Source organism: Neopelma chrysocephalum, unplaced genomic scaffold (genome assembly GCF_003984885.1).
Source record: "Neopelma chrysocephalum unplaced genomic scaffold, ASM398488v2 Primary Assembly neopelma1_80b, whole genome shotgun sequence".
NCBI classification, from domain to species: Eukaryota; Metazoa; Chordata; class Aves; order Passeriformes; family Pipridae; genus Neopelma; species Neopelma chrysocephalum.
In genome coordinates, this window is record NW_020897742.1 from 548,328 (window position 1) to 560,372 (window position 12,045).

At 41.8% G+C, this 12,045-nt stretch overlaps 1 protein-coding gene across 2 annotated transcripts in view; it reads left to right on the plus strand.

The window, feature by feature from the left end:
* The window catches only part of HS1BP3 (HCLS1 binding protein 3), a 51,796-nt gene extending 43,357 nt beyond the window's left edge, over window positions 1–8,439 (plus strand). For both annotated transcript variants that reach the window (XM_027690332.1, XM_027690333.1), the window contains exon 7: window positions 6,696–8,439. In XM_027690332.1, coding sequence (XP_027546133.1) covers window positions 6,696–6,918 — 223 coding nt within the window. In that variant the 3' untranslated portion in view covers window positions 6,919–8,439. The remainder of the gene's footprint in view (window positions 1–6,695) is intronic.
* Window positions 8,440–12,045: the final 3,606 nt, after the last annotated feature.

Below are 12,045 nucleotides of genomic sequence, written 5' to 3' on the forward strand. Positions count from 1 at the left end.
GTGGAAGTCCTCTTTGAGGACCAAGGTTTGTGAACATGAGTCTGATGCTGTCTATAGAGGACCTTACCCAGTCAGTCTTCCTGGCCAGGTGGTCTGTAGCAGACCCCCACTATAATGTCACCCGTCCCTGCCCTTGCTTTAATCCTGCCCCATAAGTTCCTAGATGGCTCCTCATCCATCCGCAGGCTGAGCTCCGTGCACTCCAGGTGGTCATTGACATAGGGGGTGACAGTCCCTCCTTGTGTCCCCTGCCTGTCCTTCCTAAAGGGCCTGTATCCTTCCATTCCAACACTCCAGTCATAGGAGCCTTCCCACCATGTCTCCATTATGCCAGTGAGATCATAGCCCTGCAGGCATGCGCTCTTCTACCTCATTAATCTGAATCATGCCTGTCTGGTGTGATGGATCAGGTTTTTTTGGAAAACCAATGCTAGAATTGATCCTGTGAATGTTGCAGCAGCTCTGCGGGCCCACAGAATTACATAAATTATCGCACGTCCTAGCCTGAAGTAATTATCGCAGTTGTCTGAGCAGCTTTTTAGGAGAGATTTAATTAGCTTCACCTTTGATAATGAATAGGGAGCTGAGATGGAAGGAAGCAGCTGTCAGCACAACATTTGTCTTTTTCCAGTGCTTAAAAACGTGTCAGCAGCAGGATCGCAGTTTTGCTGCCCTGAGATGGCAGACCTGGTGTGTTCTTTCTTAGGATTACACTGGTGACCCTTTCAGGAGCATTACAGTGTTAGAGGCTGAAGCTGTTTGTGAAACCACATCCTAACACTGCCCATTTCTAACCATTTAGTCCATACAAACCCTGAAGTTATCTCTGTTGATTAGAGCATAGTGTTAATAATGCCAAGGTCATGGGCTTGATCTCCATGTGGGCCGTTGACTGAAGATTTGGACCTGGTGGTCCTTGTTGGAAGGTGGTCCCTTCCAACTCAGAAGATTCTGTGATTGTGTGACTAGAGGTTTGTCAGCTTCAGGTTTGCCAAGGAGCTGTTGCCACCCCTGAGGCAGAAAAAGTTTGTGTGATCATCTCTGAGCAGGCATTAGCAGATGCTGAATTCAGAGAACAATACTTACATCTTCAGACTAGCCAGAAGTCATGTAGGGCACCATCTCCAGCACCAACGCTTTCGCCTCGTCCTGGGGGTATGAGAACAGCACTATAGCTGGAAAAAGAGCTTTGAGAAAATCCAGAGGGTTTTAATATAGATCCTTTGGGCAGAGGGTTGTTTGGGCAATGGGCAGGTGGTAGAGGAGATTGCAGTAACTGAGTCAGAAAGCTCCTGACCACTCCAGGGCAGTTTCTCTCACTTGCTGTGACCTAACTGTGGGGAAAGGTCTTTGATTTAGGTTGCAATAAACAAATGCATTCTTCTGTGATGGTTTTCAAGCATTTACTTTCTTCACTTACTTCTTCATGTGATGTATATGGTTGCTGTTTACAAACACTGGAACAGCTATAAAATAAACTTGGCCAACAGAATAAAAAGGCTTTTGCCAGACAGGAAACATTAATCCTTGCCCCACCCTTAGGAATATGTATAGGTTGTACAGAATAATGCAGAGAGGTGGCCTGAAGTCCTGACCTCTCCTAGTGTAGCAAGATATGTTTTTGCTGGACTTGAGACTCACCACGTTTCAAGGATCTTGCCCTGGACTGTTTGCATTTTTGACAGACATTGTCAGCTCAGGGGGCAAAAGCTGCCTGCTTTCTCGTGCCCCAGCTGCGTCTTTGTCTGGTGATTAGGGAACTTTCTAGAGAAGCAGGAGACAGAGGTTTGAACTTCTTCAGACTGGAAAAACTGACTTGTCTCATTTCCTGGGTGGGTGATGTAACCAGCAGGCTGTTTTCCTCAGAGGGCTTGTGGGCATATGTGTGTAGGACTTACCTGTGCTAATGAGCCCGTTCTCTGGCTCTTGGCCAGGCAGCACCAGGGTCTGCATCCATGCTGTTGGGACTCTCTCCAGCTTCAGAACAAGGTGAGTGTATACAACTGCCTCCTGCGAATGGTCCCTGTCCTGCACCAGCTCCGAGTTGTGCTGGAGAGTTTTTTGGAGGAGGGCTGATCTGTCCCAGACTAAAGCCGTGCCAGTGGTTCTTGTAGCATTTCAGCAGTACAAATTCGCATGTTCTAGTGTCCAGACATATTTCCTGGTCCTGGTTAAAATACCACTATGAATTTACCTGTAGTGGATTGCAGGGGAAAGCTGAAGCAGGAAGGGAGATACCTTCTACATGGCCCCCAGTGCTTGGCATTCCTGTGGTTAACTCCAGCCTGTGTGTTTCCCTGGGCCTTGCTAGACATCACACTGTCTCCAGTGACCATGGTAGCAGTGATGGTTCAGAGATACTTTGAAGCCTCCTGCCTATTTTTGGGCCCAAATCTTTGCTAAAGTTATAGATGCGATATTACACCACTCCCCAAGGCTTCACTAAGGTTTCTCTTGTGCATGTAATTAACACCAGACAAAATAAAGATAATAAGATAGGGAAAGATAAAAGTCTGTTCTGCAAGAACTGCTGTTAGTTGCACAACAGAGCTTCAAGCATGAGCCTTTTTGGATACTTTAGGAAATTATGGGAGCCTTTGTCTCTTGCTTTCATTACTGATTCTTCTCATTAGAGCATTCCCAGCAAGCAGAGTACACTGTTCCCATCATGCTGTACATGCACATAGTCATTCCTGTCCCAAAGATTTTGTCCAGAGAGACAAGACAGAGTTCAGAGAAGTGGCATCTAAAATGTTGATGTTTGGATGGTGACTGTGTCTGTCTCCAAGTCAGAACTCGTTTACTCTCCTGAAGTCCACATGCCATCAGTCATTTTGTAGAGCTTTGTGACAGCCTTTCTTCAGTGAGGGTTTTGATTGCTTTCTGTGTCTGGAAACAAAGAGAATTTGCACCAATAGAGTCTGTGAATCAGCACAACAGTATGGCAGGAATTTTAAACAATGTGGCACTGCTTTTCCATTACAGAAAATGAGAGAGACTAATTAAAGAATGATTAATTACACGGATTGTGTGCCTGGTGGTCTATAAAAAGATGGGAATGGGAAGGTTCTTCCTTTAATCTTGTTTCAGAATAGTTGCTTGATTTTTTTCTTCCTCCTCCTGGCCTGGAGTTAAATATGGTAGTAGTTATGCACTGTAACAACTCATTTGCTTCTCAAGAAATAGTAGTCCTTGTTTCTATCTCTGCCTGAGGCATTTTGCATTTTACCTCTTTAGTTTTGCAAAGACAGTTATGTCTCACATGATCAAACAGCAGTGGATCAAACAGTTTGCCTGCCACTGCAGCACTGAAAAGCAGGTTTTGAGACAAAGACCACATATTATCTGTGTTCTCTGTAAGAGACTTCTGTCTAACCCATCTTGAAAAAATCCAGGACAAAGGAAATTACATGAACAGATTCCAGACTTTGAAAAATCATCCCCTGCAGAATCTTTGGCTTAAAAGCACTGTACCAACCCCCCACTCCCTAAAAAACCCAACAACCTACTGGACTGGACCTTTTGAGGATAATTTTGGCTTGCTGAGTAGTTTTGTTGCTGTGGTACAGAAATTAGTATAGAGCCACACAGGAGTAGAGAATTCAGGAATCTGTATCATGTGATCAGGTAACGAGCTGGATTTACTGCTGCTCCTTCTGGGCAGTGCACCTACTTCAAAATCATGCTTCCTCCATAGGGTCTGTATGTATATTGTGTATTGTTCTCTGGTTATTATGGTTTCTGTTATTTATGACCGGAACTTCATGACATGGACACTGAATCATTCAGTATTTGTTTATGCCAGTAAAGGAGGCATCAGATCAGTTAAAGCAAGTGAGACTTCAGAAATACCAGCCCTAACATGTTTTGTTTATTACAGACCAAAGAGAACAAGAACGTGTCTTGGCAATGTGATCACAGGTGTGATATCTCTGGGATATCAGAGTTTGCAGCAAACAGAAAGGCCTGGTCTTAAATGAAATTAATTTCTTCTATGAGAAATTCAGAAATACATAGAGTGTGTTTTGTAAGTTAAGTGGGATGTGTCACCCACAGGGAATCATGAAAACTAAAAGACATCAGAAATCTTATCTAAATAAAGGAAAATATAATCTCCAGAGTTATTTGGAGGATGAAATTTGAGGAGCTGCCTGCTGGAATACCACAGGTAGAGTTCAAGGTGCAGAGCTCTGGGGCAGTGGACTGCTCTGTTCATCAGTTGATCTGTTTAGGTATTTCCCAGTTTTAGATATCAGTGTTCAGGCAATTAATTTTAAAAGAGTAGCCTTGGTTAAAACTGATTCTTTTTAGATTCCTTTTGGGAGTCACAGAAAGACCTGTCTGAGTTCAGGAATGGTTTTACCTTAAAAGGTTCTGACTATCTGTACAGCAGAAAATTTAGGCTGATCCATGTTGACTTTGTGGCCAATTCATGGTTAGTGTAGTTTGTCTCAGCCTGGTCAGAACAGTTGTAAGTTCCTCAGAACTTTTAATGCGAGTCAACACAAAAAAGAAACCCTTGAAATCATGCAGTTTGTCTTAGTAATAGTGAGATCCTTAGCTGAGGGGTCTGGAGCTCTTGAAGTACCTGTGGTTTTTACATTCAAACAATATTCACTGGAGATGGAGGAGTAAAGTGTCTCTGTGAGGTTGCTTCTTCTGTTGATCATGTTTCCCATGGTCCTGGACAGTTGCCCTCATCAGTTGCTTCCCAAATTATGGAAAAGCTCAGCTTTGCTTTAATTGTCTGCAGAAAGCCCTACCAATTGTTCTGCCGTGTGCCAGAGGCATTTACAGTATTTCTCCTAAGGCTACTAGCAAATAAAGAGAGAAAGGGAGGAATCAGTGTCCCATTTAGTCAACAGAAGTTATCCCAGTGGTTTCACAGGGATATGGGTAATACCTCCCCTAAGATGACCTTATTGCCTGGTAGTGAGGAAGATATTAACTGGATACCAGGAAAAGGTTCTTCATCTAGAGGGTGGTTGAGCACTGGAACAGGCTCCTGAGGACCGTAGTCACAGCCCCAAGCCTCACAGAGTTCAAGATGCGTTTTGGACAATGCCCTCAGGCACATGGTGTGACTATTGGGGTGTCCTGTGCACGGCCAGGAGTGGGACTCAGTGATCTTTGTGGATCCCTTCCAACTCAGGATATTCTATGATTCTAATTACGAAAGGCAAAGAGTGGAAGAACCAAAAAATACCTGACATGAAATGACTCATTCATGCTAGAGGGACTGCCTACCCATGGGGCATGTGGAAGGGGAAACTAAAAAGGCATGTTCCTTAGACTCCTTTGTGTTATCCTGTTCCAGTGAGTGGAGCTGCTGGGGAGCATCCTTCTTTTCTTTTCCTCCACATATTCACTTTTCAAAGGCAGACAGCCCTTGGAGTTACAAGACAGTCTATTATAGGGGCTCTCTCAAAATCTTTAACAGCTCATGTGGGAACAGAGTTTGGCACACACAGCCTGCTGCATCTCTGATAAGGTCAAACAATGCAGGTAGAAAATATCCTGAACTGTTTGAAGTGCTGTGGTAGTTTAGTCTAGGCCTTCCTTGGTGACCAGTTTGTAACCAAGGAAGTGCCCAGATTTACCTGGTATTCCCTACGATTTTTACGTAAGCCGGGGTATAAGAAGAGAGGAGGAGAGGCCTTTGCCCCTCTTTCCTTCCAGCGGCTTTGGAGGTGCAGGTTTCCCTGCTGTTGAGTCTGTCGTGTTGGGGAGTGAGGCCTGGTACGGCCTTGCCGACCTTGGGAGACGGAGGTTGCCGGCAGTCGTTCCAGCACGACTTTCTGTTGTCCCAGGAGAGTAATAAGATATTCTTTTGCTAATTCTTTTAGTTGCTAGATCTTGGGCTATTGATTGTGTATATTTTATTTTGGTTTTGTGTTTGTTCCCTTTTTCCCTTTCCCCTTCCCTTTCCTTTTTCCTTGTGAAATTGTACATATATTTCAATTGTATATAACTGTAATATAAGCGTAAATATATTTTTATATATATATTGCTTTAGCTGCCTCTCTCTCGTTTTGGTTCTCTTGGGGTTTTTTTTTCCCTCTTCTCCCTGGGTTTGGGGAGGGGGAGTCTTGTGATAAGGTTTGGAGACTTGGCAGGGAGCCAGCTTCAAACCATATCAAGTGCTCTGGGTTATTTCACTAGGAAATAGAGGGAAATTATCACAAAAAAGAGTTGTTGTATATGATCACAGATTGCAAAACTTCTTCAGTTTCCCGGAAGCAAATGTGAACACGGTATTTTTAAATCCATTAGTGTTTCCAGTTTCTCAAGATTGAGCTCAATCTCAGTTTTGGGTGATGGGAATGAAGAGGAAGCAGAGCTGAATGTGAAAAATTTTAGTTTCCCATGAAAATGTATGGGAAGCAAATCATCCTGTCACAAATTAAAAATGTTTGTTTCCCAAACTAAAATAAAGTTCTTTTTCATTTGATAATTGCAAATTGCTTTTAATTTAGACATTTGAAAACATGCTGTAAAATTAATTAACTTATACAATGAACTGAGAAGCCACATTATAAAAGACAGTTCTTATGGAAAGTTCTGTGGAAAGAGAAATTCATCAAAGTAGATTCTTTCCTGCAGAAAGTTATATTTTGAAAGATTGCATTTTCTTACAAAACAAAAAGCAATTCAGAAATTCCCAAGATTTTAGGGATATTTTCTTTTCATTCCAGAGTTGCAGATGATTTTGAGAAACTCTTGGAAGTTACCTCCAAACCAAAACCTAAGGTACCACCAAAACCACCGCTGCCTCAGAAGCCAGCAGTTGCCCCCAGGAGCACCAATTCATCTTCACTGGCAAAGCCAAATGAAAGCAGGATTCAGACAATGAATGAAGTGGACATTCTCCAGTATATCCAGGAAAATATGAACAACGAAGATACCAGTCTTTTTTGAACATAGGTATTTTTAAAATGTAATGATGCCTTCTTGGCCGTAACTCCTGGTGAGCTCTAGTGACAGAAGCAAAAACTGACCAGGTGTTTTTACTGTCACAGTGCTTATTTGTGTCCCAGGACATAGAGAGCAGCAAGTTGAAGCAGAAGAACCTCAACATGAGGTTTTCAAAACAGTGCAGCTGTGGTATAATGTTGCCTTAGTTTTTCAAGGGTTTACAGGGAATGTGGACAAGGAAGTAGCACTACAGATTGTCTACTGCTGTTTTAGTTTCAACATATTGCAGTTTTGGCCAGTTGATTGAAAATGGTAAGAATGTTGTACATATGGCAGCTGTGAATAATGTCCAACAAATGGTCTGAAGCAGGATAGGATGCTGTTCCTGTAATTTTTAGACAGTGTATTTCAGCTCACTGGAAAGGCCATTTTCCTTTTCTCCAGTGCATTTTTGTAGCAGCCTTTTCCTGCCTGGCTGGTATTTCAGTAGTTTATAACAGGAACTGTTGAGTATAGGTAATAGTTCCTCAGTATTTCAGAGAAGCACTGAAAGCCCAGCTAAGCCTGACTGCCTGCTGCCTTAGTTGCTGCACAAGTGCCAACTTGTAAGAGAACTTTAGGCCTGCGAACACCAGACCGTGCATCTCTGATCCCTGGGTAGAACTGCAAATGACTGAAGATGGGTAAGAGCACAGCTCCAGACATATACAGAGCTTGCAGTACGTGGGATGTTTGGATGCTGTAGAAATCCTGTGAACTCCAGATTCACAAGGGCTAATTTTTTCCAACCAAGTCTTCCTGGGCTTACAGCGTAGTTAGCGGAGAGACAGAGATTTCTCCAGGAAGTGATTCAGTGCAGGTGTCTTAATGGAAGAACTCCGAATTGCTCTCTGGAGTCACTGTTTCTCTCCTATTCCTTCAATTTACCCAGAACTTAAAGAACCAGCCATGGTGGTTAATTCTACTAAGGTAAAATGAGTTTTTGTGATAAAACAGCAGTCTGTTCCTTACTATGCAATGGATAAAAAGAGGCAGGACAAACTTGGGATTATCCAGAGGAAAAATAATAAAAAGAAAATATACTGAAGAACTTTTAATATGCAGGAAAAGAAAACCATGGTAGAATAGGCATCACAGACTACCCCTCTTCTTGTCTGGCTCAGCCACTCTGGTTGAACATACTGAATTTGCATCTAATGTGGGTTGATATTTGCCATCATGCAGAAAGAGATTCCTGAACTCGCTCCACGTGTGGTCTAGCCAGAGGTGAAGACCAGCTTCCCAGAGGAAAAATTTTAATATGTTTAAGCCATATCACTATCGTAATATTTGCCTTTCTAATATAGAGCAGAATTAATAGAAAACATTATATATATTTTTAATAATGAAATTATTTCTATTAGTATTTCCTTTTTAAGCCAATGGAAAATATTATGAAGGTATTTTGGTTTGATGGGACAGATAAAATATAACCATTGGCTTTTGTCTATGTCTATTATGTTTTACTATAATAAAGCATTTTGGTAACCCACAGGTGTTATTGTTGTTGTTCTCTCGATTGTACATCAGCAACAAATCAGAGTTAAAGGATGGATTCCATTTAACCCATGAGGAGTGTTACATAGTATTAAAGTGTAAATAGGTATGAAACCAAGAGTGTAGCTGCACTCATATTTCCTTTGAGAGCAGTTAAAGGTAGAACTATGTATGGGCAAAGGTAGTACCTGATCCTGTCTGTTCCCACAGTGTTCTGGTGCAATTAGGAATCCTATTTATCCTAGCCTGCAAAAGGGGAACAGGAGCAGCGGGGAGAAAATAAATGACTTGCCAGAGAGCAGGCAGGGAGCAGCAGGCAGGAGAAATTAATTCAGGGCAGCCTTCCTGTTGCAGTACCTGCTGTCATGAACAGCCACTGTGTATTTAACTGAGGGCTGAGGAATCATCATCTCCATTTTATTTGGCACTATGTGGGGACACTGCTTGCATTCCTGTATTTTTGGCCTACAGCCCATCACACAGCCTGAACACTGCTAAAATCACCACACTGCAGGCCATTAATGATCAGTGAACTTGAGTGCAGATCTTCAACCTCTGTGAGGGATCAACAAGGGAAAAGGATTAAGATTTCTTGAAGTGCATTAGAGAAATCAATCAAGAACAGAGCTGGACCAGTTTGTCCACTATCCTGTCCTGAGTGGGAATATCTGTCCTGTGTCCTGCTGGTGGCAGGTCTTACTGGCTGGGATAATGTGTTTCTGATGTGAGACCACAACTGGAAGAATAGGTAGGTGCCAGAGCAGGACATGGTGGCTGAGCACAGTTAGGCTGGAGACATACCTGAACATGGGCACTGAATTATTCCTGCAGTGGCAGTAATTATGCTGGTACTATCTCTCATAGACGTTTTTTTAACCTGCCCTTAAAAGTTTGCCTGTCTGGAGAGCAGCACTGGAGATGTCATAGCCTCCCTGAGTGTGCCATTACAATTCTTTGCCATCCTATTAGAAATGATTTGCTACTGTTTGACGTAACTGTTCCTTCCTGCAGCTAATCATGTTACCTCTAATTCTTATCACCACAGAAAGAAAGAAAAGTATATTCCTTTCAGTCTCTTTTCCAGACTGAACAACTCTGTACAGTGAGGGTGGCAGCAAGAGGGGTCAGGACATCACTGTGGTATCAGCTTCTCACAACCTGATGTGCCCTGGATGAGTATTGTGCTCTTGCACTGGATTTCTCCCCTGTTTTTTGAAGAATTATTACATATCCACATACCAGTATACCAGGGGCAGTAAAGGATGCCAGTATCCCACACACTGTCATTAAAACCGCTCAGTGCAGTGACACAATGCACAGCCTTTGTTCCAGCTGGGGCTGTTTTTCTTTCACTGTTTCACTCAGAGCAATGTCCTCTGTCTGCCTTCCACCACCTCTAAAGCTCCACTCTGAAATGGCTCGTGCTTTTGCAGAGCAGTGGGAGGGTGTGTATTTTATATTACCCTCATAATCGTAGGAACATTCCTGGTAGTACTGATATAACAGCCTTACAGTTGTATCCATTCTAAATGGCCAAGGAATACTTTGCCACCGGGGCCTCCCTAAAATTTTCAAATTACCTAAACAGAGGGAAGGAAGAGCTGTTAATTGCTTCCTGTGCTAAATTTTTAAGATTATTTTAAGGTCAATGTTTTGCTTCCAAAAATCTGTCATTCCTGTCAGGGAACTAATATAAAAGGATCCTTCATAAACCCTGGTGTTGTGCATTTGTTTTACAATGCAAATATCTAGCTACAGTAATATTTGTGAGCACTTAGAGGTGAGTTACAGTCCTTGAATAAATTATATATAATGAATCATTATTATACAAGAGAAGAATGTCAGACAAATGTAGCCCAGAGAAATTGAACATATTATTTGAAATGCCATAGGGAAGCCATACGACATACTTTGCATCCTACCAGACTAGAACTTTCTTTTTTTCTTTCATATATCACTTCTAGTAGCAGCTATTTGATTAGCCTGCTCTTGACAACTCTTGAAATTCAATTATGGTCTCTAATGTTGTTCTTGGCTGACAGGCATCACCTTCCAACATTAGTAATACAGCTCATCAGAAGATTTGAAAAGATGGGAGTTTTAGTGATTAGCACTCATAAGAGGTATCTCTATTGCTTTACAAGCAGCTTCTTGTTTTGCATAACCTTCTGCTTGCACAGCTTGCTTGGTACAGCACTAATTGACAAATAACACTGTATACTTCATTATTCAGGTCACAGTTAAACAAATTACTTCACCAAGCTGAATATTTCACAGATGGCTTGTGGGTCATCTGCTCAGGTCTGTTCAGTTGCTGAATTTTTAGGAAAGCTAATTCCCACATAGCACCTAAGGCCTAGTTCTGTCAGTGACAATTTGGGTTGAGTTCTAAAAAAAATATATTAATTGAAACTGATATTTCTGCTAAGTTTCACCCAGATGTTAGCTTCTGCAAAGCTGAGCTTGCTACAGCAGAATACATAAGTCAGCCTGTGATTTAAGGTCATGAAAATCCAGCACGCTCATGGCATTACCTACTGTGAATGGGCAAACCCTGAGGTTTTTAGATTTAATATGGAGTACCAGAAAGCACTGATATTTCACTTAAACACATGACTGTCACTAACGTCACCAAAGATTCTCGAATCTGTGTGTGTGTATGCATCAACCACATTTCATATCGATCAATGTGATCACACATTTGTTTAAACCTTTCTAAGTCAAGAGGAGAGAAGGCTTTTACTCTGAGTTTTTATCTATATTCTTCTTATATCTGTATTCTAACTTTTCATCTCAACATGAACAACAGGACTGAATAAAGTCACTCAGTTGCTTTCTGTATTGCACCCATTCCTTCCTTGATTCATCTTTAAACCCTTCTGACCCAATTTTTTCAGGCCTCACCATATAACTGATCTTCCTTTATGGCCTCCTGCATACTGGTATTTCATGTCATGCATTGAACCTAATGAATTCAAGTGATGGGAAAATCATGTGCACTGCTTTGAGTTAAAATACTAGCAGTGAAAGGTGGTAAATTAAATTAATAGTCAAATTAAGTGCTGCTGCGGGAGTTCAGAAGTCAATGAAGCTGCTTAAAGGATTGATTAGTCATAGATATTTAGGGACTAAGTTTTATTCATACCAAGATGTTATGGATACTTAATATTTATACAGACTCAAGGTTAGACTCATGGAAGAGAAATCAATCAGTGGTTATGCCACTTAGAGCTTGAGAAGTCCTTGAGCTACAAGTTGCTGGGAACAAGGAGAATACTCAACAAGTAAGTGTTATGGTATTTCTCTATAGTGATCTGCTTTGGGCTGTTGTGAGGAATTCTGTTCTGGGCTAACCCAAAGCTCACACCAAATGAGTTACTCAGGGAGAATTTGGTGACTGAAAGAACAGAACATCAGTGCTTTATCATCCTGCTTCCCAGCATGCTCCCTAAGATCCTTGTAACAACAAAGCCGTTTCTCCTATTTGCTCAGGAAAGATTCCTGAAGTCAGTGGAAATTTTGATTTGCAATATATACCTTTTTCAAAAGTCACTTTTGACATGTAGTGAGCAGTAAAAGTCCTGATGATATCAG